This window comes from Mycosarcoma maydis, chromosome 19 (genome assembly GCF_000328475.2).
Source record: "Mycosarcoma maydis chromosome 19, whole genome shotgun sequence".
Classification (NCBI taxonomy): domain Eukaryota; kingdom Fungi; phylum Basidiomycota; class Ustilaginomycetes; order Ustilaginales; genus Mycosarcoma; species Mycosarcoma maydis.
The window spans coordinates 205,078-229,106 of record NC_026496.1 but is presented as its reverse complement, the minus strand read 5'-3'; the positions used below and the strand labels follow the sequence as shown (position 1 = coordinate 229,106).

At 56.0% G+C, this 24,029-nt stretch overlaps 6 protein-coding genes across 6 annotated transcripts in view; 2 read left to right on the top strand and 4 right to left on the bottom strand.

The window, feature by feature from the left end:
- Nucleotides 1-253, bottom strand: part of UMAG_15101 (uncharacterized protein) — a gene marked incomplete at both ends in the record, with an annotated part of 2,399 nt that extends 2,146 nt beyond the window's left edge. The window contains one exon of the mRNA XM_011393869.1: nucleotides 2-253. Within this exon, the coding sequence (XP_011392171.1) occupies nucleotides 2-253 (252 nt within the window). The remainder of the gene's footprint in view (nucleotide 1) is intronic.
- A 2,863-nt stretch (nucleotides 254-3,116) lies between these two features.
- Nucleotides 3,117-6,389, top strand: UMAG_05329 (uncharacterized protein; the record flags this gene model as incomplete). The annotated part of the gene is made up of 2 exons (XM_011393732.1): nucleotides 3,117-5,257; nucleotides 5,462-6,389. The coding sequence occupies 2 exons, from the start codon at nucleotides 3,117-3,119 to the stop codon at nucleotides 6,387-6,389; spliced, it is 3,069 nt and encodes a 1,022-aa protein (XP_011392034.1).
- A 125-nt stretch (nucleotides 6,390-6,514) lies between these two features.
- On the bottom strand, nucleotides 6,515-8,251 carry UMAG_05328 (uncharacterized protein; the record flags this gene model as incomplete). The annotated part of the gene is made up of 1 exon (XM_011393731.1): nucleotides 6,515-8,251. One exon carries the CDS (start codon nucleotides 8,249-8,251, stop codon nucleotides 6,515-6,517), a length of 1,737 nt encoding a protein of 578 aa, XP_011392033.1.
- Nucleotides 8,252-9,451: 1,200 nt separating this feature from the next.
- On the top strand, nucleotides 9,452-10,981 carry UMAG_05327 (uncharacterized protein; the record flags this gene model as incomplete). The annotated part of the gene is made up of 1 exon (XM_011393730.1): nucleotides 9,452-10,981. One exon carries the CDS (start codon nucleotides 9,452-9,454, stop codon nucleotides 10,979-10,981), a length of 1,530 nt encoding a protein of 509 aa, XP_011392032.1.
- Nucleotides 10,982-11,168: 187 nt separating this feature from the next.
- On the bottom strand, nucleotides 11,169-17,444 carry UMAG_05326 (uncharacterized protein; the record flags this gene model as incomplete). Its single annotated transcript, XM_011393729.1, has 1 exon — nucleotides 11,169-17,444. One exon carries the CDS (start codon nucleotides 17,442-17,444, stop codon nucleotides 11,169-11,171), a length of 6,276 nt encoding a protein of 2,091 aa, XP_011392031.1.
- Nucleotides 17,445-19,170: 1,726 nt separating this feature from the next.
- Nucleotides 19,171-22,050, bottom strand: UMAG_05325 (uncharacterized protein; the record flags this gene model as incomplete). The annotated part of the gene is made up of 1 exon (XM_011393728.1): nucleotides 19,171-22,050. The coding sequence occupies one exon, from the start codon at nucleotides 22,048-22,050 to the stop codon at nucleotides 19,171-19,173; it is 2,880 nt and encodes a 959-aa protein (XP_011392030.1).
- Nucleotides 22,051-24,029: the final 1,979 nt, after the last annotated feature.

Sequence of the window (24,029 nt, the reverse complement as noted above, 5' to 3'; positions counted from 1 at the left end):
TCGAAAGATGCAGCTGAATGTGATTCTGGGACGGGAGCGTGGCCTGCCGTGAGGATGGCGGTTGTACTGAAGTCGATAAGTGTTGCGAGGAATGCATCGAATCTGACAAGCGATCGTCGGGTGCAAAGCTGGATTTGACAGGAAAGAGAGGCGATACTTTGGTGTCTTTGGCAAAGCTGAATTGGGAGGTAGCGGCTTGACGAAAAGCGGTGGCGTCGTTTGTTACGAGTGATGCACGCACAGGGACGATCATGGCGGGTGAAGAGACGAGTACTGAGGATACCAGAACGGCAGCTTGAGCCGCAAAGGAAGAAAGCAGTGCACGTCGACGGCGTCTGGGCGAAGGCTTGCTATAAGAGCGTTGCGTGCTACATGGTGTATCGAGGTGTGCCGCGCCTGGTTGCAAAGAGGGGTGAGGCAGAGCGCATATTGAGTCACAGCAGCTGAAGGCGTGTAGAGCCGCCTCGGGTCGGCCAGCGGACCGGCGCATGGTGAGGAGGAATGTGAACACGAGAGCCGTACGGGGTGGCAAGATTGACGTGTAGACTAGACGTGCGTGTGGGGAATGGTAGAAGTCATGGGCGATTATACTGGGGCACAGGAGCAGCAAACGGAGAGGATGAGAGGATACGGAAGAGGCGATGAGAAGGAGCGAATGGCGAAAGCCCAGAGAGGTGTCAAGGCTGACAGCAATATGGCGAGCGTCGACCGGTTTTGTGGAATTAGGTTAGAGGCTGGAATGAAGAGCCGATAGCAAAAGTGGTGGGACTGTTGCAGTACGTAAGGGGAATAGTGACGCTCAAGTAAGACGAATGGATGTGGTGCGTGTGACAAGAAAGCCGGCGTAGCTCAAGTGTGTAGCGGAGTGATAGATGTGGACAACGGCAACCAGCAGGCCAAAGAGGCGACGAGAAGAGCAAGTGGCGTCAAAGCAAATGCAGCTGACCGAACGCAAACTCCGGGTCGGTAGTCGGAGGTGGTGAGTGAGGACGCAGAGAGCCGATGCAAGATTGCCAACAAGTGGCTGACGGTGCAAACTGAGGATCGACGAGATGGCGAGATGAGTGTATGCGGGCGATGCGAGCTACAGGCAAAGAAAGAGGGATGATGGTGGTGGCGATGCAAAAGGGCATGCGCAGATGCTGTGTGTGTGTGTGTGTGTGTGAGAGAGAGAGAGAGAGAGAGAGAGAAAAGTGGTCGATATGAGCAACGACGACAACGACAAAGAGAAACGCGGGCGAGGACGCTACCTAGCGGCTACAGAGGCTGCGGGGGTTCAGAGCTACAGACGAGAGCGACGACACACCACGAGGCGAGAGGCGGGCAACCCGAAACGACGTGTCCAGTCGCACAGCGCGGAGCGGACTGGCCGAGAACGCCAGAAAGGCGACTTACGACTCACACCAACTCAGCCACTGCGAGGTGCGAGCAAAGGCGGCGGCAGACCCACTTTCCAGGCGGCGGCAGCACTATGCAATGTCAACTACAATGCAGCGGGCCCACCCACAACCAAGTTACACAGCAGTGACACAGCAGCCCAGGTGCAATCAGGGAGTGAATGAAATTCAAGTTCGAGACATACAAGAGCTAGAGAGCAAGGAGAGAGACGGAGAGCCGCGCGACCAACCTGGGCTTAGATTTTCCTCGCTCGCGAAAATCGAAAATTCCCTGTCAAGTTGAAATAGGGCGTTGGTGCGACTAACTTATAGTTGGCGACATTCGTGATTCGTGATACACGACAACTTACACGATTCGTGATTTACGATGCACGATTCATAGGATTCACATTAACTTGTTAGTTCACAACTGAACTCGCACAACCACTCGCCAGTCTTGAACTATTAAATTCAAGCCAAAATAACCAGCATTCGTAATTCGAGATTGTAAGTTATTTTTGGTCTTCGAAATCAGTCAGTCGTTTTGTTGTTGTTGTTGTTTTTTTTTGGTTTTGCCTTTGGTGCCGAGCTAGGCTCACGATATTTATTAATAACTTATAACTAGGCATCCGCTGTGCTGCCCTGCACAAGACTCACGACTGCTGCGATCAGGTATTCGGTGATTATCAGGTAAGGCCTCAAGCTATCTTCGCAAACCCTAACAACCCTATAACGTTGTTGAGTCCTTGGTCGTGGATGCAGCCCACGTAGAGGACTGTACTGTACAGTGCAGTACTGACTTGGCTAACTTACGTCAAGTCAAGATGATAGCGACCGGCTCAACGCCGACGCGAAAGCGATGGATATCTCGCCTGTGATAACATCCTCATATTCGTGATTGTCTTTTCTTGATGACAGAAAGAGAGGTGGTGATACATGCGCTCAACTCGTCTATGGCAGCTTGAGGCAGGTTGCAACGTGCCGTGTTATGTCTGTGCAAGCTTGGGCAGACGAGACCCCTCGTGACTCACGACTCAGACCGAAAACTTTTTCGGCCGCCCTCAGTCTTTTCCGCCGGTAAAGTCTAGAAGCGAGCCATGCTCTTCCAAACTCCGCCTGAGCTTCGTGCTTGGGCTGGCGTTGCTTTTCGTAGCTGGCGTGCGCTGTTCTGGCCGATCATCGTGAATCACGAATCACGAATCACGAATCACGAATCACGAATGGCCACCGCTCACGACTCGTGGCTCGTGACTGTGCGCCTCGTGCCTCGCTTTCGTGTTGCACATTAAACCCATCCAGGTGTGAGATCGACACAATTCCTCGCATTTGCTATCAATCGTGAATCTGGAAATCCTGAATCGTGCGTGAATCACGAATCACGAATCACGAATCACGAATCACGGATTGGTTGGTCACATAGAGGCACGGGGCAAGAGGGTGGAGAGAGAGAGAGACCCTTGACACTTTTGTGTCGAATCGAGAATCACAATCGTGAATCCGTGATTGAGCTGCTACACTGTGACTAACTTTTTCGTGATTAAGTTATACAGTATCTGCGGTGCTTTGCTGCACGCACCAATCGTCAATCACGGATTGTGAAGCTAACTTAAGTCAAGTTCGCTCAACTGGACCCTTTCTCACGCTTGCACGCATCATTGCACGCATCAAGTCGGCTGTATCCATCCTAAGCCCGTCCCCCTGTTCATCCGCATCTGCGCTCCGCTCTAGCTTGTCTTAACCATGAAGGTCGCCATCATTGGCGCTGGGCCAAGCGCTCTTGTCACGGCCAAGACACTGCTCGAAGCTTCCGATACAGATCCAAACTTCAACCCTTCCATCACCATCTTTGAAGCAGAGGCTGACATTGGCGGCACTTTTCGCTACCGTTCCTATTCGAACGCGACCCTCGTGTCATCGAAACAGCTCACATCCTACTCTGACTTTCGTCTGCCTCTCAAACACAACGACCACCTTACCCTCGACGAATATGTCCGCTACCTCGAGGACTACACCACCCATTTCAAGCTCAGGCAACGATGTCACTTTCAAATGAACACAAAGGTCATCATGTCGGTCAAGGTGGACGGCGGTCATCTCTTGCGCTATCGCTCTCTGCACGACGACGAAAACGGTGCAGCCGATAAATCTCAAGTTTTCACCCACCTTTGCGTATGCTCTGGTCTCCATGTGACGCCAGCTTTGCCCAACATCCCTGGTCTGCCCCCCACCATCCCCGGCGACCAGGTCATCACAAATCCTATGGGATCATCCGAGATCACTGCTTCTCGTATCCCTGAACCCATTCACCATGCAGCCAATGCGTCCGAGATCATCACGCTTCACTCGTCCCAGTACAAGGATCGCTCCCTTTATCGTGGTAAGCGTGTCATGATTCTAGGCACAGGCGAAACCGGTATGGACATGGCGTACGAAGCGGTCAAAGCAGGTGCAAAACAGGTCGTTCTCTGCACAAGGTCTGGCTTCCTGCTCTTTCCAGCTGTACTTTCTGACTTTGTTGTCTTTGGCAACGTATTTAACGGTAATCTGCCCATTGACGGCCTCATCACCAATCTCTTCGAGACAGCCTACGTCCACCCTTGGGTTGCTGCTGCTCATCTGCGCTGGTTTCTATCCGACTTTGTCATCAAACGTCTCCTCTGGTGTCTTACCGGCACCCAAGCCGGCTGCAATCAGTGGGTCGGTGAGTTGGAACCGCATCGACTTGGTCGAGCTTACACTTTCCTCAACAAGAGCAGCAAAGCCATGCCTTACATCAACCGTGGCTGGAAGAGTCGCAATCGCTTCCTCGAGCGCATTACTACCTACCTCGATCCACCCTCGGTAAAGCCCGAAGAGGTTTCAGTCGATCTGGCTCCCTTCCCAGCACGCGTCAACCACGATGGCACCGTCCAATTTGTCCGTAACGGCCGCAAAGAAGATCTGCGCATGCGCAACCGAACCATCCAACCTGACGTCGTCGTCTACGCAACAGGCTACACCCAGCAATTCGACTTTTTGTCCAAACAATACCCCGTCCCCGCCACGCTTCGTTGCAGAGACGTCTTCGACCCAGACGACCCGAGCGTGGCCTTTATCGGCTTTGTGCGTCCTGGTGTCGGCGCTATTCCGCCCATCGCCGAGATGCAGGCGCAACTATGGACGCTCATCTTGCGTGATCGCATTCCACCTCCGCTTTCCACCCCTCACTACTATTTGCTCGTCAGAGAGAATGCACGAATCAAGTATGGCGTCGACTACTCGTCCTACGTCTCGACATTGGCACGCGACATGGGCACCGCGCCGCCTCTTGGTCAGCTGCTCTGGACGTACGGCCCCAAGGTGACACTGATCTACTGCTTCGGTGCTGCTTTCCCTACTTTTTACCGTTTGTTGGGTCCTTATCGACACCCAGACGCTAAACGCATCGTTGAGACCGAAATCTACGACACCATCCTTCGCCGAGGTTGGCTAGGAAACCTCATGATGGGTCTCATCCCCATGATCTTCTATGCCTGGATCAATCTTGCCGCTCTCGTCCTCGAAAAGATCTACAATGTCGTGGCGGCAGTCAGCCGGCCTTTCATGACTGGCTCCCAAGAGCATCAACCTCCCTGGTCCAAATCACGTCGTTTCCAGAGCGATTTTGAACCGCTCTCGCCCACCACACGCGTTGCAATCGACAAGCAACCCACAAACAAAGCACAAGCCCAGCCAAGAGGCAGAATGCTGCGCTTCTTTGCTCTCTTGACTGCGCTCCTAGCAGTAGCAGGCACAGGCGTGCAAGCTAACACCGAGATTCGGAATTTTGGGCCCTTGCTCTGTCGCGCGGACGAGTACGGTCATTTGGCGGCTAAGGCTGCGGATCAGCTTTCGTCCACTTGGTGAGTTTGTGCTGGATCTCAGTGCTTCAGAGTTTCTCTTACCTTTGCGAACCGGCGATCACGATCGGTGTTGATGAAATCTCATTTGGTTCTTTGAGATGGTGGCATTGCTCGATTGTGGTCGCCTCGAAGATAAAAAAGTGCTTAAATGGTGTAGGTGAACAGTTTGGAGCTGACGCATCAGTTGTCTTTGCCCTGCTACAGGCCAGTACTGCGGCCAACAATAACACCGTCGGTCTTCAGCATCGTGCCGCTTGATTCGCGCGATGACGCATGGGTGAAGCTGAATGACTCGAAAACCGGCGCATGGCTAGTGCTCGACCTATCAGATGCGCAATCGTTTACACTGCCGACACCGCATCAAGCGAGGCTGTACACGCAGCTGAGCGCGCGCGATAGGTGGGTACGGGAGAATATTGATCGTGTAGCGTGGACATTGACGAAAAGGTTTACAGTGCGTAGCTCGGTAGCCGCGCATCTGGCGTTGGAGGTAGAAATGCAGCTGATGGGTCCGGAGCAAGTGTTAGCGATGGGTGGCGTGGAGTGGGAAGCGCAGTTGGTGGATGCTCGGCCGGTGGGTGGCGTGGATGTAGGCAAGATGAGGACCGAGGTGCCAAATTACGCGGTGATCTCGTCAATTGTACCACGCCAGACAGCTGCGCCTAGAAGCACCGCAAGTATCTCGAGCACCGCAAGCATGGACGACACGGTGGTCTTCTCGCAGTCGCAATCTTCTGTGACGCCAAAAGAAATCTTGGCTAGCGACACGATCGACTGGAATGCAGATGCGAGCAACGTGGCTCGGTTTCCCTGCACCAAAGCGTACGTGCATCTTGTGGTGCGGTCTACGGGCATACGCATTCCTGACGCCAACAACGTCTGCAAACCGGCGCATTTGCAGCTCGCCGAGGCCGTGTTTGGCGCGCTAGCGGCGGCCGGAGACGGTGTGCACACGTCGCTTCCTATCCACATAACGCTGCAGAGGCTGTACCTGGGCGCGATTCCTGCATCGGCGCTCACAACCGTCTGGCTGCTGCTATCTATGGCACTGTTCGCATGGTGCGCGCTCAGACCGTGGCTCGACACGTTGCTTGCATCCGCTCGGCGGCGCAGTCGCGACAAGATTCAATAATCGTCTCACTGCCTGCACCCACGCACACGCAAATCACGGATACCTAAACGACGTGCATTGCGTTGATCTGTCACGAGTGTGTATGCGTGTATGCTCTAGAAACAAATACGACTTGTCCACGACAATCAAGCGCTCAACGCTTTCTTGACGTTCTTGAAGCTGAGGTGCGCGAGCGCATTGTAGAGGTGGAAGAGCCTTGCACACAGCTTGTCTTGCTCGAACGGGTATTTTGCTCCGAGCGCTACGGCGGCGGCGTAGCCACTGACAATGGCGACCTCGTGCATGTTGACGAGCGTCCAACCGCCGCAGTAGTTTGTGTGGTTGGCACCGTTGATGAGCCACAGCCAGGGGACGACGTATGCGTAGTGCGTCGATCGATGCGACTGTTGCTTCCACCACTTTTCCAGGATGATTTTCGGCTTGCTGATTTCGTGGTGCGTCCATTTCGACGAGAGCTGCTTGTTGAGGAAAATGGTTTGGAAAACGTGGTCTTGTAGACACGCCTCTTTGTGCTGAGTCGCATCGTCGGAGAGGGGCGAAAGGTGGGATTCTTGCGAATCGGCTTGTTTGCCATGAGCTCCTTGACGCTCGCGTGGCGGGGCGCAAGAGGGAGAGCGTACATGTTTGTCTCGTGGACCCGTAGGTGCAACACCCGAGAATTGCGGCTGGTAGTTGGTCAGGTCAAACGACATCTCGATCAACGCTCGATCATGCTCGTACATCTTGATCAAGTACAGAGGCTTCCAGTGGTTCTGGGCAAACTCAAAAGCTTTCCTGGACTTGGCATCATCGCGATTCTTGGCCTTGTGCTTTGCATCGTACGTCATCTGGTAATGCTTGCACATATACTCGTAGTCGTTGTGCGTAGTAGTCATGTCCCAGCGATACACAACCGAGCCAAGGATTCGGCGCTCTTTCCACGAAGCGCTCTTCGAGAGCAGCTTGAGCGAGGTCTCGGCATCGCACGCAAGGACGAGTTCGTCAAACACTTCGATGCGCTCCTGCTCATCAGCCGTGGTGAGACGCTTGCCGTGCTGGTCGACGCGACGCGAGGTGACGAGAATGTTTCCCCCGCGCTCGCGTGCCTCGCGTGTGTTTCGCTGAATTCCACACACTTCGCGACTCGTCTCGACACGCACGTTGGCGTTCTTGCAGATTTCGTCCTCCCAAGCCGCATAGACGCGTGCCAACTCGGGAAAGGCCATCATCGTCGGTACACTTGCCAGCAGACTGTCGTCGGAGAACTCAAATAGGCGCATGCTCGGATCCAAAAACACTCGCTCCAGGATCGCCGACGAGATATGCTTGGTATCGTTGCCTGTACCAAAGAAGAGTGCCACGAGCGGGTACACCATGCGCTCGCCAAACTCGTCGGAAAACCCAAAGATCTTGAGCATCCTGTGCACCGGAATCACCGCGAACACCACTTCAAACCGTTTGATCGTCTTGAGCGTGCTCCCGAATTTCTTGATATCTTGCGCATACTTTTCTACGAGCTCCGACGGAAACACGTTGCTCCAAAATGTCGGCTTGCCTTTGCCGAACGAGATTTGCATCCCCACTTCTTGTGCTTTGAATCCCAGAACGTGTTCAAACACCTTGAACGTGTTGTGGAACACGGGCGATGCTCCTTGCACACCGTCATTGATGTACTGGGCTCCGTACTTGGCAGGGTCAGGCAGCTGGTACGACGTGGCTGAGCCGCCAAGAGAGCATTGCTTGTCGTACAGCGTCACCTCGAATTCGTGCGGCGAGAGCGAAAACGCGTGGCAGGCCGACATGCCAGAGGCACCGCCACCGACGACGATGACACGCTTCTTTTGACTCGCATGGCTGGCGTTGCCATTCGTGGTGGACGACATGGCTGCAATCCGCTGTGGTGTGTTGAGGTCGCAGCAGGAGGTTGATAATGGTGGGATGGCGGGATGGTGGGATGGTGGGTTGGTGGAAGGTAGGAACACAGCACGGTAACAGATTCTCGCATGTCAGCATTCCTGAGCAGCCAGCAGCTGACTTGACGACTGTAGTGTCAACGCATCTCGATGAGCAGGGTCGACCTCGTTCTACCCAGTAGGCAGGCAAGCAGGCAGGCACGACCGCGGGGTAGGGCAACACGACCTTGACCAACAAAGCCAAGTGGATTCGTGATTAGCAAAGCGCGCTTCGCATGCGTGGTTTGATCCCAAACGTAAGCAACGTCATGGCGCGATATTCGCCGATGCGGAATTTGACAGCTGCACATGCACCATAACTCACGACTCTGCCGTGTCTTTGACTTGAATCATCTCCCGTCTCCAACTTTCCTCCCCCACACTCGCGATTTATGTGGAAAATTGTTGATTTCTATCAGCAGCCCGATATGCGCGATCGGCGCGATAAACTATGCGAAACCCAATCGTGAATCACCACGCTGCTGCGTTGCTGCGCTGCGTCTCTGAACGGTGCGTTGTAGAGCAAGAACAACACAGACCAACACTCACAGACTGACGACTTGCGACTTGCGACTTGACGCTTGATTGCGACGCTTGATAACCGCACGATCGTCCATCTGCATCTGGATCTCCCCTGCTCGTCTTGCTCTTGGTTCTGGACAGCGAGGCGGAGCGCAGCGCAACTGCAACTGCAAGCGAATCTGGCCTCCAAGCGTTGCTGTGCAACAACGCGCGACTCTCTCTGCACGATTGCGATTCCATGCAAGCTTGAGATCAGTTGTGATTCGAGTCGAGCGGCGTCTCATTGCAAAGCGCGTCTTGCAGACGACTTTGGATGGCGTGCTTCGCCTCGAAAGCTCGAAAGGGTAACTCGGGTCTGCTTGTAACACTCGCAGACCCACTTTCGTGGAGCGCGCTCGAGTGGTCTTGCGTCTTTGTTGCGCTCTTCTGAGCTTCACCCTTGCCAGCCCGGCGTGCGCGGGTCAGGCGCTAGCGTAAAGACGCGCTCGTCCATCTCGATCTCTGACTTTGATTTAAGCGCTCGGGCTGTCAGCTGTGTTGCGCTTGCGTCGGGCAAGCGCGAGGCTACTGAGCGCTTTTGAAAGAGCTGGTCAGGATAGCTGGTTCGGTATGGGATCGCCCACAGCTGCAGGTGTGGCGTCTATGTCGAGCATGGGCGCGGCCAGTTTACGGCGCGACGAGGAGGGGACCGACAGGGAGAACAGGGACGAGGAAGCCGAGATGCTTGCCAGCCAAGAAATCAAGGCGCTCTCGCGGCTGCGCTCGGACGCGCGATATGCGGAGCGCGTGCGCTCGGTGGATACGGGCCAAGCGCTGCAGATGGCGCTCAACACGAACGCTCGGCGCTACTATGCGCACCACGAAGCATGTCGGCTGCTCGACTACTTCCACGCATGGGTGCACGAGTGCGAGATTGGCATGCACGGCCTCGAAATCCACAACTCGCACGCCACCTCTCTCGGCGATGTCATCCCGCCCTGGAACTTTATCTGGCTAGACAGGTACGTGTGCGACCCATCGATCGCGTCGATCAACGAGATGGCTTCGCCGATCAGACCCATCTCGGACCACGGCGTAACCGACGAGCTCGGCGTGAATTACGGCTGCGAGTGTCAAGACGATGTTTGCGATCCGCTCACATGCGCGTGTCTGCAAAGAGCCGCAGATTGCTATCCGTACAGCAAGTCGCAGTACCACCTCATGATGGCTTCTGCCACCGCGCACGCTGATGCACACCCCACTCCTGCATCTACGACACGTCGCGAATTCATGTATGACAGCCAAGGCCACCTGAAGAGCGGCATTGCACGTGGTACGCCGATCTTCGAATGCAACAAGTGGTGCTCGTGCTCGTCGCACTGCCACAACCGTGTAGTGCAGAAGGGCAAGAAAGCACGTCTTGCCTTCTGCAAGATGGCACCGAATCGCTGGGGGATCACGGCACTGGAGGATCTGCGCGCAGGTACATTTGTGGGGACAGTGGGGGGAGAGTTGATGGACCGAGCCGAAGCCGACAGACGAGCATCCGTGTACCAAGCCAAGTTGCGCTCCACGTATCTGCAGCCGCTCGACGAGCACGTGATCAAGGTGCATGTGATTCGTCAGATGGTCGAAACGCATCTGGCTCGGCGCAACGAGTTGGCCTTGTATCGTCGTACCGCAGCGGGGAGGCGCATGCTGGTGGAGCTCGTCACCAAGATGGTAGATCACGTCGAGGCGTATCAGGCATACCGGGTGCAGAGAGATGCGCACGTCGATGCGTCGAACGACGCCTCTGGCTCGGCACATGCTAGCACTTCAGCTTGCACACACTCGACGCGCGATCAACACGGCTTGATCCCACCATTCCTCTCGTTGACACCAGCCGAACAGGCCGCAGCACGAACAATGTACAACGCATACCGTTCACAAGCGCCCGACCTTAGCATAGACTCGGCGCTCTGGGCCAACCACACGCGCTTCTTCACGCGCTCGCCCAATCCCAACGTCTACCAAGTCCCCGTATACACCGACGACACCTCCATCACGCGTCCCCTGCTAGCTTTCTTCACAAGCCGCACAGTCCATACTGGCGAGCATCTCAGCTTCAACCACCCATACATCCCACAATCACCCCAGCTCCCCCTCGACATCTCCTAATCCAACCCCCCCACCCCGCACGCGCTTTCCATCTCGGCGTTCACGTGTTCTCATTCAGCTGAAACATAGCTTAACTTACGTTACCCCACATTCACCATTGTGGATCTGGCTGCGTGTGCACAGGCCCGCTTCGAGTCATACGATGTAGGCGACAGATGTGCGTATGTGCGTCCAGTCTCGCTACAACTCACGTCAGCTGCTGTTGATGAAATGCGACTACGCCGACTAGGAGCGAGTTGAGGCGCGTGATGCTGACGATCTGCGTCCCGAGTAGGATCTTCTCGGCTGCGACGTCGGCGCGCGGTATCGGGCGCGTAGAATCAAGACCCACATCGTGGCTAGAGCCGGTGGTGCCAGCATGGAGCGATTCGGTCGACAGCGGTGGGTAAGGGCTAGATGCGGATCTCGCCGAGTTGCTCCGGCCGACGCTGACGTTGACGCCAACGCCACCGCCGTTGCCATTCGCTCCACCAAACCGTGTTCGGCCCGTCGACGGCGGGTACAGCGATAGCGACGCTGATGCTTTCGTGTGTCCTTTCATCTCGCCCGATACCGGCGCACTGCTCTCGTGACCAGTCGAGGCGGACAACGCTGGGATGAGCAGCTCTCGTTCGTGCCTTCCTACGCCAGAGGAAGAGTAGTACGTGCGAGAGGTGGATGTGGTTCGATCCAGCAGTGCCGGTGCACGCAGCCCCGTGGACGAAGCAGGATTCGACGAGATTCCCAGTCCACCGTGTCCCGCTCGGACCGCTCCACTAGCCTGGACGCTATCCGATCTGGCTGCACCGGAATCGCCTCCACCACCCACCGCCATCGGAGCCCGACTGAGCGCAGCCATCGACTGTGCCTCGTTAGCACCGATCAAACTCTCCCTCAACACCTGCAAGCTCGCCATCTCCATCGCCCTCACCACCCCCACATCCCCCGCCGACCTCGCCGCTTTCTCCTTCAAACATCGTTCCGCCTGCTCCCTTATCATCTTGCACCACCTCTCCACCGTTTCGGCACTCTCAAAGCTGAACATGAACCGTTTCGCCTCCTTGTCCGCCGAAATGCTGCTGAGCGTAAAACTGTGCTTCATAAACGCGCGTTCCACGCTGACGTTGAAACTCCTCGGCAGCGGTGAATCCTCTTGCAGCGTTCCGCCAGCAGAGTCGGTGACGTCGATTTCGCTGCCTCCGTAGAAGCGCGCGTTTCGACCTGCTCGTACAAACACGATCTGTTTCGGTCCCAGCGATTTTGTCCACATGGTGAAACTCGCCTCGTTGGACGCCGAGAAGGTCAACACGGGCGGCTCGAACGACGTATCCTGTGCGTACAGTCGGATCGCCAGATCCGGGTCGGGAGCCGGGATGACCAGCGTGATCGGTTCTGCCGGTTGCGCGTATGTCAAGCGCGTAGGCAGCTTGCCGCCTTTGACACGGATCGTAAATCGTGGTTCGAACCGATCCAGCGCCTGCACAAGCGGTTCAGAGCGGATAGAGAGATAGATCCGGCTCAACGTCCGATCGGACAGCACCGCCTGCGGGTCGTGCTGCCTAAAGACTGTGACAAAGTCACTCTTGGATAATTCGGGGCACGGTCCGCTGAACAGGCCAGGCGTCACTACCGTCACCGGCCTCGGGAAGTTGGGCGAAATCACCGACGAAGGCCCGGCTTGCGAGCCAGTATGCAAAGCATCGTTGAGCGCCATGATCGCAAACACCAGATCCGATGCGATCTGTACCGTAAACGTAGGCTTGATCATCGTCGCATTGTGTTGCGTCCAGCTCTGGGCAAAGTACACCAACAATGCTTCGAATGCATCCAAATCCGTGAAGAAGCGCAAGTCGAGCAGCAATGTTCGCAAAGCCGATTCAATCGAGACGCCTACATGTCGATGTTGCGAAACATACGCCTTCAGTATCTCTCGTCGCGACGGATGGCCCAAGTACTGCGTCAGATCGTGACGGTCCAGCTCCGGTGTCTGGTAGAGCAGCTGTGCGATGGATGCCGGAGTCGGCTCCAGACCCGTCTTGGCGACAAGCGCGCGCACCGCTGCATCTGGATCCTTGCTAAAGTGCGAGACAAACCCCCAAAGCACCGGATTCTGTGCACGCGTTTTGGCAGACGCGGTGCGCGTGTTTGTAGTGACGCTGACTTTGAGTCGATGCAGCTCGAGGATGTTTTTCACGCTAAACTTCCACGACAGGGAAGGTAGTACGGCTGCTTGCTTCATCTTGCCTAGAGGTTGACCCGCTTCAGCGCCCGGAGCAGAGACGGGTTTGGCAATGACCAGGATGTCGTTAAACAGGAACAGGTACCGATCCTTGATCGTCGTAGCGCTGATGACTTGGAAGACAGGGTCAGTGGCAAGCAACTTGCGTGGCGGATCTAGCATGTCTTCTTGCGTCGTACCTGGGACTGTCTGAGTGGGACCAGCGCTAGAGAGCATGCGACTGTAGCGATGGATGATTGCGGCGGTCGTAGGTGCCAGCGATTTGACGGCAGCTGCGTGGTGATCCGAAGACATAGATCCGTCTGTGTCAGCTGTGCCGTCTTGCAAATCTGGTCGGACGCGAGCACTGACCACCGATGAGATGGAAGCGTTGCGCTGCAATTCTGCCGCCCTTGTTTCCGCTGCTGATATGTCCGTAGATTGGCCGCCAAAAAGCCGATGCTCGAATGTGGCGTCATTGTCCCTCTCACGCCGAGCTACCGATCTGAGCGCCTCATCCTGCGGTCCTTCGACTGTGACGATCGGCTGCGAAGGGGTCGGAGCAGGTCCGGGGGTGGCTTCTGTCAAGATAGGGGCCGAAATGAAACTAGCTTCTGTTGGGACTTTGGGTGATTCCGTCTTCTTGGCACCACGGCGCGACCAGAAGCTTGCACTTTCCTTTGCCGCCGACGAGGGTGTTCGTCGCAAGCTGGATGCCTTGCGACGCAAAGAGGAGAAAAGACCAATCTGTTTAGCATTGGCGTCGTTTTCGGCCTTCGAAGCTATTGTATGTAGTGGTGTGTCCGAGACGCCTGCTGGTGCCGAGGAAGGAGGTGCCATGGAAACAGCCATAGGCGTGAACGCCTCTTGCATCTGCACTGGGCTCCCAGCTTGGGAAAGACCAGGAAATGGATGCAGCTTCTCGTTGCCGACCAACGCAGAAAGGTCCGCTGATGGACACTGCGAATGACTACTTTGCGGAGGGTGAGGGGGTTTAGGGGGGTTGGAGACATGCTCGGTGAATCTGCTTCCTGTTGCCGTGTTGCTGCGCTCGAGCTTCGGAGCGGTGAGCGCGACAGCCGCGCGCGTCGATGTGGTTGGGGTACCAGACACACTCTCGATGTGCAGAGCCTTGTTCATGCGAGCAATCTTGCCGAGCTTGTCTGCCATTCGATCGACTTTGCGAAGGTAGGCATCGTCCACCTCTCCATCGACATCGCTCGCTTCGTTGATCGATAGGCTGCTGTTGTTATTGGAGAGCGACGACCCATTGGTATGGGGATCGGCAACGGTGAGATGATTGTGCTCGTCTCCACCGACCGATGAGCGGGAACGAGTATCGAGGTCCATGTCGGCGCCGTATTCGGCAACAAAACTGGATCCGAGCATGGCCTGCACCCTCTGCGAAGGTTTCTGACGTGAGGTGGGTACGGCCAGGAGCTCGAACTCCGAGTCTGCCGTGGCGGGCTCGGCCATCGTGTCGGTTGGCTGAGGAGCGCTATGCTCTGCATCCCTGATTGACTCATCCTCTGGCACCTCGATTAGCGGCGAGCCAATGGCAGGAACGCCATTGACGGCTCTGGCCTCTTCGAATGACCTGAGTCGTGCCTCGACTTCGCTTTGACCCTCGAGACTTTCCCTGCTCGGTGGATTGGTTCCACTGCTCGCGATTGACATGGGCCAGTCACCTCGTACGTTGCGAGAGGCGTTCGCGCCGTGCATGGTGGCAGCGCCAGGATCGGGTGCTGGCGAGTCGGACGACACGAGTGAATTGGACAAGCGGAGCGGCAGGTTGAATCCACCGGGACTCGCATGCATCCAAGGCGTTCTGCGTGCCTCGCCAAATTCGGTCTCAGTGCTAGGTGAAGGGTCACACGGCACAGAGGCCATGCCACGATGGAAGAGACGCTGTTCAGGAGGTGTCGTCGGAGATTTGGGTGATGGCTGGGTATGCTTGGAAATGCCACCAACTGTGACAAGGCCAAGACCTCGCACGGCGGACATGTTGGCCTGACGCTCAACTTCGGATGGTGCAGAAGGCGCCTTTTTACGTGATCCTTCAGCTGATGTCGTCGACGCTTTTTCTGGTGCACCAGCGGGGTCGGATGTTTCGTTTTGATCGCTATCGTCGTCGTCATCCTCATCGGAGCCACCGGTGGCAGGCGAGTAGAGCTTGTAAAAAGCTTCATCCTCCAACGACTCTTCGTCTGTGTAGGAGCCAGGGCTGGACAAGAGCTCTTGTGTTGTTGGCTGCTGGACACGAAGCCGATCAAGCTTTTGCTGAAGCTTGGAGACACGCTTTGAGGTACTGGGATCTTGTTGCCGGGCGGGCGATGATCCGAGTTTCTGCTCCTCAGGTATGCTTGGGGCACCGGCCACAACTGTAGCAGAAGCTCCTTGGGAGGGCAACGAATCGAGGCCTAGGCCAACGAGGCCAGTATGTCTTGTCTGTGTACCGCTGGCAAGGTCGAGTTGCAGCTCATCGTCGCCAGAGGCATCAGCATTCCTAGACGCAGAAGCACGAGGAGCAATGTCACCAATGGATGTATCACGTATTGATGAGAGAGCTGCCTCGGCGTCGAACGAGGTAGGAGGCGCGCTCGGCGACATGTCGAGTGCAAAGCTGTCCTCGTTGTTGAGAAGAGCCATCACACTTTCGCGATTGCGTTCATGAATGTGGCGAGCGGTTGCATTGGTAGCGGTGCTGTGCGCATAATGGGAGGTTAGGGATGCGGTGGACGAAGAAGGATTCAAGCCTGGCGATGACGCTGCTTCGGATGGTGCAGCAGCGTAGGTATGTGCATCTACGCCGGCGGCGCTAGCCGGGCTGAGAGCTTCGCGAAAGGATGGTGCTGGCGAACGTGACACTTGGGCACTTTGAAACGAGAGATGCGGAGGTACGGGAGAGGATGGCGGACGGATGACGACCTCCACGGGGCTGATGGACTCATCAACAGCAGGAGAGTTGGTGATGACTTGCGGTAGCCTCGCATGTCGGACGGTGTGTTCTTGCGAGGAGGTGGTGTCGTCTGTTGGTTGAGGCTGGTGCGTGGACGGCTGCGGTGTTGGCGTGGCGTTGGATCTGCCTCTGGTGCTGAGCTTGCGCAGCATCTCTGTCCTGGCTACCTGACGTTGCGATTGTTGTCGCGAGAGGGTTGGAGTCGCTTCTGAGTGGGCATCCAGGGACAAAGCGGGGGTCAAAGTGTCATGTTGGGCAACGGGTGCTTGGGGTGCTTGGGGTGCTTGGGCAGGGGTGATCGAGGCGGATTTGAGCATGCTCTGTCGCTCAACGCGACGTTGGTGGATGCGCGAGATCCGATTGGATGCAGGGCCAGGGACGGCGAGGAAGACGCCTTGGACAAACTCGGCCTTGTTTTGCGCTTCAGCCATTGCGGTGAGACCATTGATGGTGCGGCTTCTTCTGAGCAAAGGACGGTTCTTGATCGACTGGCGCTTGAGCCTGGTTTTGTGAGCGGATTCGTCGTCGGATGCCATGTCTGGGACGTCATGGTCCCTGCCAGACACGCGAGGGGGTGAGGGGGTGGCAGCACCACGGCCGATTGGAGTGCCATCGGGCGTATGGTCGAAAAAGACATCGGTGCCGCTGTTGCCGAGGAGCTTTTCGAGGGCATAGGCGCGTGCAGCTTGACTGGCAGCGCTGGTGCTGGCGCTTCTTTGCAAGCCGGCAGATTCGCGTTCGAGTAAGATGCGAGCACGAAGCTGCTCGAGGGAAGGCAATGGAGAGCGGTTGAAAGGTCTCTGATTTGATCTTTCCTGGGATACGGTGGATACGGGGCAATCGTGCGAGCCATTTGGAGAGGAAGAAGACAGTATGGCACCAGGAACAGGCAGCTTGGATGTGGAAGCACCCACGTTGTCAGAATGAGCGGGAACGAGGTTTTGTTGGGAGCTGGATTGTGACATAGCCGGATCTGCGGAGCGGTTAAGCGAAGGCGAAGCCGGGTTGGAAGCTGTGATTGCGGCGTGCTGAGCAAGATTTGGATTGTGAGACGGATCGAGAGTAGAGTGCGGTGACAAAAGTTGACTCGTTTCGAGCTCGGCGGTCAGTTGTGATGCATCTGCAAGTGCGTTTGGCGAAGAGGAGAGATTGGATGATTCTGATGCTGATGGGAAAGCACCGGGAAGGACGGGCGTATCTGCTCTGGACTTCATCTCTCTGTGGGATGCTGCACGTTTGAGCATAGCGACAGCGTTGGTGCGAGCCACCGAACCCTGGCGGGAGAGGGTTGGTGGAGCGTCGAGCATGCTGTCAAGGGGTAGCTTCTTGCGGAGTAGAGCGGAGTGGAACGTGGTCAGAGCCGTGAGAGCATGTCAAGTGCTGATGGAGGAGCTCGTTCGAGGTCGAGATCGAATCGAGTCTACTATGCTGAACAAAGTCAATGATGCTGAAAAAGACCAGGGCGTGACGACGCAAGACGTGTCCGTGTCACTAGAGGAGATTGCGAGCGAGGCAATCTTTGGAAACTGGCGTGGGCAGGGATTTTGTCGAGTAGCACTTGTGTCGGAGTTAGCGTCTCGATCACGCCGTGCCGTTTCCGATTCACGATTCGGTAGCGAGCGAGTGAGAAAGCAAGTGGATGGTGCAAAGAGGAACCCGATCACGATGCAGGGGCGCAAAGTGATGTAAAGCGAACCAACATGCAAAAGGACACGGACACAAGAACAAAAGGTGTGAGGAGAGCCGAGATGAAGCGGCATGAAGCGTCAGGGTCCTCTGAACGCTCCTCGTCGGTGATAAGTCGAGCGTGTGTGTGCGTTTGTAGTCGGAAAAAAAACCCCAGTTGCAAACCGACAGTCGTGAGTGCAACGAGTGGTGCGTGATTCACGAATTTCTTGTTACTCACGGACTCACAACTCACGACTCAAGACTTGCGTGTTGGGCTGTGCTGTGTATGTGTAATTTACGATTCACGACTGCGAGTGTTTCAGCCGCCGACTGACGACTGACGAATTGGTGATTCGTGATTGTGACTTTCTTCATGGTTTGGCTCGGCTTCTCTGAAATCACAGCTGAGCATCAGCACACAACTTACCAGCACACAGCTTACAGCTTATAACTCAGACGCATGCACGAGCGGCCAAGCTGAACGGCGCCTCTTCGGCACGTTGGCATCCGTGATGGCTCAGCACAGCGAACAAGTCAAGTTGAAATCGTACAAGCTTCCTATTCACGATTGCTATCACCTTTGCCCATTTTCGATCGAGTTGCTGGCACAAAGTCGGCTACAGAGGTTGTGCCTATCGGCTCTGTTGACAGCATACACGTTGACGATTCGTGATTCGAATTCTGCCATGCTTTTTCATGTCTGAATTTTCAGTCACGAGTTTCCGCTCTGATAAATAAGAGTTTCGCCAATCATAACTTGATAGCGAGTTCAAGCCTGGTTGAAGCATCACGAACGGATGCCGTGCAACGACAGCTGCCACCATCCGTGATCATCTCGTCTCAACTCAAGAACAGTCGCCAACTTATGAGCATATGCAAGTTCAGAACAAACAACATTCGGAAGAAACGAATGGTATTGGACAAAGTGGGGCGGCATATTGGACAAGGACGAGTGTCGAAAAGGGCACAAGCATGCGCGAAAGCGGGACAGTCTTTGGGCTCGCGACTAGAGGTGCAAAGTATGCTGCTGCTCTTGGGTGCTTGGAGCCCATTCCAACGATCCGTCCTTGTCCTTGATGGGGATTTGGGGTGAGTCAGAATATGACTTCGATTAGCAGGTGCATGCACTAGTGACGTTTGCACAACCGTCTCGATGCTGCTCGTCACACCGATCGCTCTACCACAAGCGACGAGGAGCAACCAACAGCGGCGGTCGTACAGCAAACGTATCATGAGCACACAGCTGCACGCGTATGTTGAGGAAAAACGGAGGAGACAGGAACCACGGGTATAAATACTTGCGCATCACGTCGGTATCAGGTTTTCGTCAGAGGCGTTTGGCATGTGTGTTGGCCTTGTACCAAATCACTTGGTGATGGTGCCCGCCTCGTATGCAGGGTTCACCGGTTGTACCGCCTCGGTGGCACTGTGTGCCGCGCCGTTGATTGCGGGTGCCGCCTTGGTCTGCAACGACTCGTCGTGTGTGGCAGCAGCAGCAGCAGCAGCAGCAGCGCCGGTGCTAGCGGGCAGCGCCGTGGCACCGGTGCCGGCGATCAAAGCACCAGGCGCATGCGTGCCGTTCTGAGTCGAGTAGGCGCTGGCCGTGCCACCGGGCTGACCGGCACCCTGAGCGGCAGCATTAGAGACGCTCGTCGTTGGTCCGGCAGCACCTGAACCAGCACCTGCAACAGCGCCAGCAAGACCAGCAGAACCAGCAGCACCAGCAGCACCAGCAGCACCAGCAGCACCAGCAGCACCAGCAGCACCAGCAGCACCAGCAGAACCAGCAGAACCAGCAGCAGCAGCACCAGCGTTGGCGGGCGAAGGGCCGAGGTTCTGAGTCTTGGCCGACACAGTGTTGCGAGGATCCTTCTGGCCAGAAGCGACAATGCTAAAGGCGGGTGAATACCAGTCCTTGTTCACGTGGCGGGGGGTTGCCTTGGCGGCGGCGTCCTTCTCGTCAATCTTCTGGATCCAACCGTCCGGGTGGCCAAGGTTAGGCAGGATCGAGTTGCGCTTTGAAGTGGCGAGCTTAAACGAGCCGTCGTTCTTCTTGGGCTCGTCGGACTTGTCCTTCTGGAACGTCTCTTTCAAGGCGTCGCCAACTCCCTTGCCTTGAGTCTGCTTGTTGCGTTCGATGCGGTCGCGCAGCTCGACGAGCTGTCGGTCGACGTCCTGGAGCGCGTTGCGGATTCCCTGCTCGGCAGCCTTGGAGACGGCCTTCTTGATGATGCCAGTGGCAAGTGGGCGCAGCACCTTGATGAGCGTGTCGTGCTTGCTGTCGCGAATGGCAAACTTGAGCTTGTCCACCTTGGCGACCACCTGCTTGACGGTAAAGATGTGGCGGCTCTTTTTCGTACGAGGCGCATTTTCGGCTTCGAGGTGAACCGTGACGGTCAGACCCTTGCCGCCTAGGAACACATCGGCGGTGCCCTTCTCGTTGAGCTTGGGGAAGCCCTGCTTCTTCTTGAAGAAAAAGTGGACGTCGCGCATGTCGGTCTGAATCTGGTGAAGTGTCAGTTTGAACGAGTGCTGGTGCTTGTCGCCGAGCTTGTCAAACTGCGAAAGTTTAAAGTAGTTACGCATGTCCATCTCGACCTGCGAAGGCAGGATGTTGAGCAGATCAATCGCGAGGTTCTCAATGACCAAGTCCACCTGTGGATCCGTGTACTCGATACGAGGCAGAGGAACCAGTCCAACATGGCTGAGCAGTTCGGGGAGGATCGGGTCGCGAATGTCGCTCCAGAGGTGCGGCTTGAAGGTGAGACCGCCGTCGGCGTTGAGGAAAAGATCCTTGGTGATCTGCTGAATGTTGTCGCCGAGCTTCTTGTTGAGAGGATCGTTGCCCATGGCTTTGGCAAAGTGCGTAATCTCGCGGAACAGATTGTCCTTGTGGGGCACGTATTTGCCCTGGCTGCGGCCATCGGCGGCGACAAAGAACTTTTTGCCCGACTCGGTGAGCTGTCGGGCCTGCGTGTTGGCCTCGTCCTTCATGATGAAGCCCGGCTCCTGCAGACACTTGCGCACGTACGTGTCCAGACGACTGAACCACTGCTTGAGCTCCGGGTCGTTAGCGACGTCGGTGTAGATCTGGTCGATGGCGTCAATGATGGGCTGGGTGGGCGCACCGTTGGCAAAACGCTCGAGAAGACGACGGAACGTGGTCTCGGCGGTAGCAACGTTGCCTTCAGAGCGGACGCTCTGGGCGCTCTGCGTCGACTGGTTGACGACGCTAGCAGCATGGCCCTTGTACTGCTCAAAGAAGTTGAGGAAGTAGTCCATCGCATCTTGGTAGTCTTTGTGACGCTGGCATTCGACAACAATCTTTTTGAGACGGTAGTAGAACTGGTCGCGGCGCTCCTTGGGGAACTTGTCCTTGAGGTACTCTTGAGCCTTGTCCGAGTGCTGCTTGGCGAGGTCCTTGTGCTTCTGCGGGATCCTGTCCGAAAACGCCTGGGCCTTGGCGTTGGCAACGTCAGCGACAGCTGCCTGGTTTTGTTCGCGGCTGGCGTTGGGGTCCACAGCGTCCGTCACGTCCTGAGCGTGTGCGGCTCCCTCGGCCTTGGCGTGCGCGACGGTATCCTGAGCGTCAGCCTTGACCTGTTCCTTTTTGCGGAGCGCATTGGGAATGTCGTCGTGGAATTCGTTGTCAGGAGCGGGATGGTCGACGCCAGCAAGCCTGTCCTCACCTGGACGCGAAACCTCGGCGGCCTTGGCGGCGCCATCGGCGAACATGTCACGCCCAATGTAGCCGAGATCCTGGATGATCTTGCGCAGCTCGCCGTTGCGGAGGAAGAGGGTGAGAAGCGTGCGGAACGCTTCTCCGGCGGTCTCGCCGTCCTTCTTGGCATCGGCGCCCGAGATGGGAGCGTTGACGTTGACGTTGCCGGCAATGTCAGCCTTGCGCGTGGCATAGAGGAAGTTCTGAAACTCTTCCTCGCCGTTCTTGTTGACGACGACCTGGCGAGCGGTCTCGATAAGCTCGCGAACGTCCTGGATGAGCTTCTTGCCGTCGGGCGAGAGCTTGCTCGTGTCGACGGGGCTGTTGGCGAGCGTGTACTTGAGCGTGTCGTCGATCTGCTGGTTGTCAGGGTAGCGACCCTCGCGGAAAGCCTGGATGACGCCAAAGAAGCGCATCTTGCGGTCCACATCCGCAGCCTTCTGCTTGGAGCCAACGGCCGAAGTCACGGCATTCGCCGAAGGATTTTCCGAGATTTGGCTGACGGCGGTGGGTACGGTCGACATGGTTGAGGATAAAGCTAGTAAGTGACAGAGCGAGCAAGTGAAATCCAAGAGGGTTCAACGACCAGAGCGAATCGAATCGAATCGAAGCGGGATCGAGAGACGATCAAATGGAGATTGGGCAGGAATAGAGAGAAAAGAGGAATCGCAGTGAACCAAGACAGGTGTACGTGCGATGTGGTATGAGCCTGGTGGGTTGTACAGACCGTGGTAGGGTATCTGTGTGGTATCAATGGGAAAGGTAGTAGGTACTCTAGGGGAGGGCGGAGAAACGGAGCTCGCTATATACTCTTGCGAGAAGTCGAGTAGCAGCAGAGACGCTTGGGCTACATGGGCCAACGGCGAGCGGAACGAGGCTGTGGGCAGGCGTTTAGAAACGATGACGAGCAGCGACACATTGACAGCCATGCGTGTCTGAAAATGGCATCAGCTTGCAGCACACCTTGTCAAATCGAATTGGAAATTGGAATTGGATCGAATCGAATCGAATCGGGGCACCAGACCAGCGAGGTGGAGCGCTCACCCGAATGCGAACACAACCAGTAGAGCCAACCAACGTGACCGGCATGCTACAAGGTGCGCGGCAGTTCAGCAGTTGATCAGTGTGAGCAGAACCTAATCAAGGTGCGCAGGGCGTTGCGCGGCGGGACGGAGGCCAAGTGCGTCATTCACCGATTCGTAATTCAAAGATGGAATTGGATTGGATTTCTGTTGAAAGATGCGAGCGGTGCTACGGCGATTGAGCGAGCTTCATCAGCCAGCCAAAGCGGAGCGGAGCTGCAGATGCAGACACGAGAGCTCTGACGCTGTCAGACATGCACAAGCTGGCGTCTGCCGTTGTTGGTTCATCCAACCGACGAGTCATCTGCTGCTGCGTTGACGCGCACACTCCGTCACCGATTCTGGCCATGGACGCAATGCTACTGGCGACGCTTCCAGCACGAAGCATGCAAACGATTCACAGAGTCCAAGCCATGAGCGCCATGCTGAGAAAGCATTCGTGATTCGTTCGTCTGCCCGTGTTGTTGAAAACGTTGGCCGTCATGGCGTCGAGCCGCTGCGGCGTGTGGGCGAAGAGGTTTTTACACAAGTATGAATCGACTTGGTTGCAAGTGCAAGTAAGTCGCCGAAATTTCCAATTCGTGATTCGTGATTGCAAGCTGACTGAACTCGAATTGGCGATTAATTACTATTCTAGATTCATCGCTTGCGTCGTGCGTGTGTGTGCGTTTGTGAATTCGTTCGTCAAAGGGTTGGAACAAATGCAACATCCATTGAAATGTGGAGGTCGACGCGAGCTGTCCAGAAGCATTCACGATTTGTGATTTTCGTGCTTCGTGTTTCGTGTGATTCGTGCTTCGTGCTTGGGTGACCGTGACCATGCAGCCAAACGCCCGTGCGCATTCGCATTCGCATTCGCATTCGCATTCGCATTCGCATTCCCTTGCGCTTGCACTTGCGACTCGTAGTGGTGAGCTTCGTGCTGGGTGCTTTGGCTATGGCAGCCTGCTTTTCCGATGCACGACGTGCTCTCTCTCTCTCAAGCCGAGACAATCACCGCTACGAACCAGGAATGGTTTCCCTGCGATCGACAGCGCCCAACTGTGAATCGTCTCGCGGCCGTTCGAACCCTTTTGCACGTATCGCTCAGAGCATTCAGAGCACATGCTCGCGCCACATCCACCGGTGTGACCATGCGTCGTCGCTGTGCACCAGCCATCACACGATTCTACCTCGCCACAAGTTGCGTCCAGCTTAACGTCACGGGCACCAGCTTGTTCGCCGTTGTGGCTTCTCGTAAATACATCGTCAAGTGAATGTATAATGTGGTTTTTTTCATTAATTTTATTCGCAATTTCATTATTCACCAGAACAGTGGACTGTTTAACCCAGAATCAGCATCGGCATCAGCATCGTGATGACGTACATGTCAATTCGCAACACAAGCTCGCATTTCTAGCTCAGCCTCAAACGCCACAGCA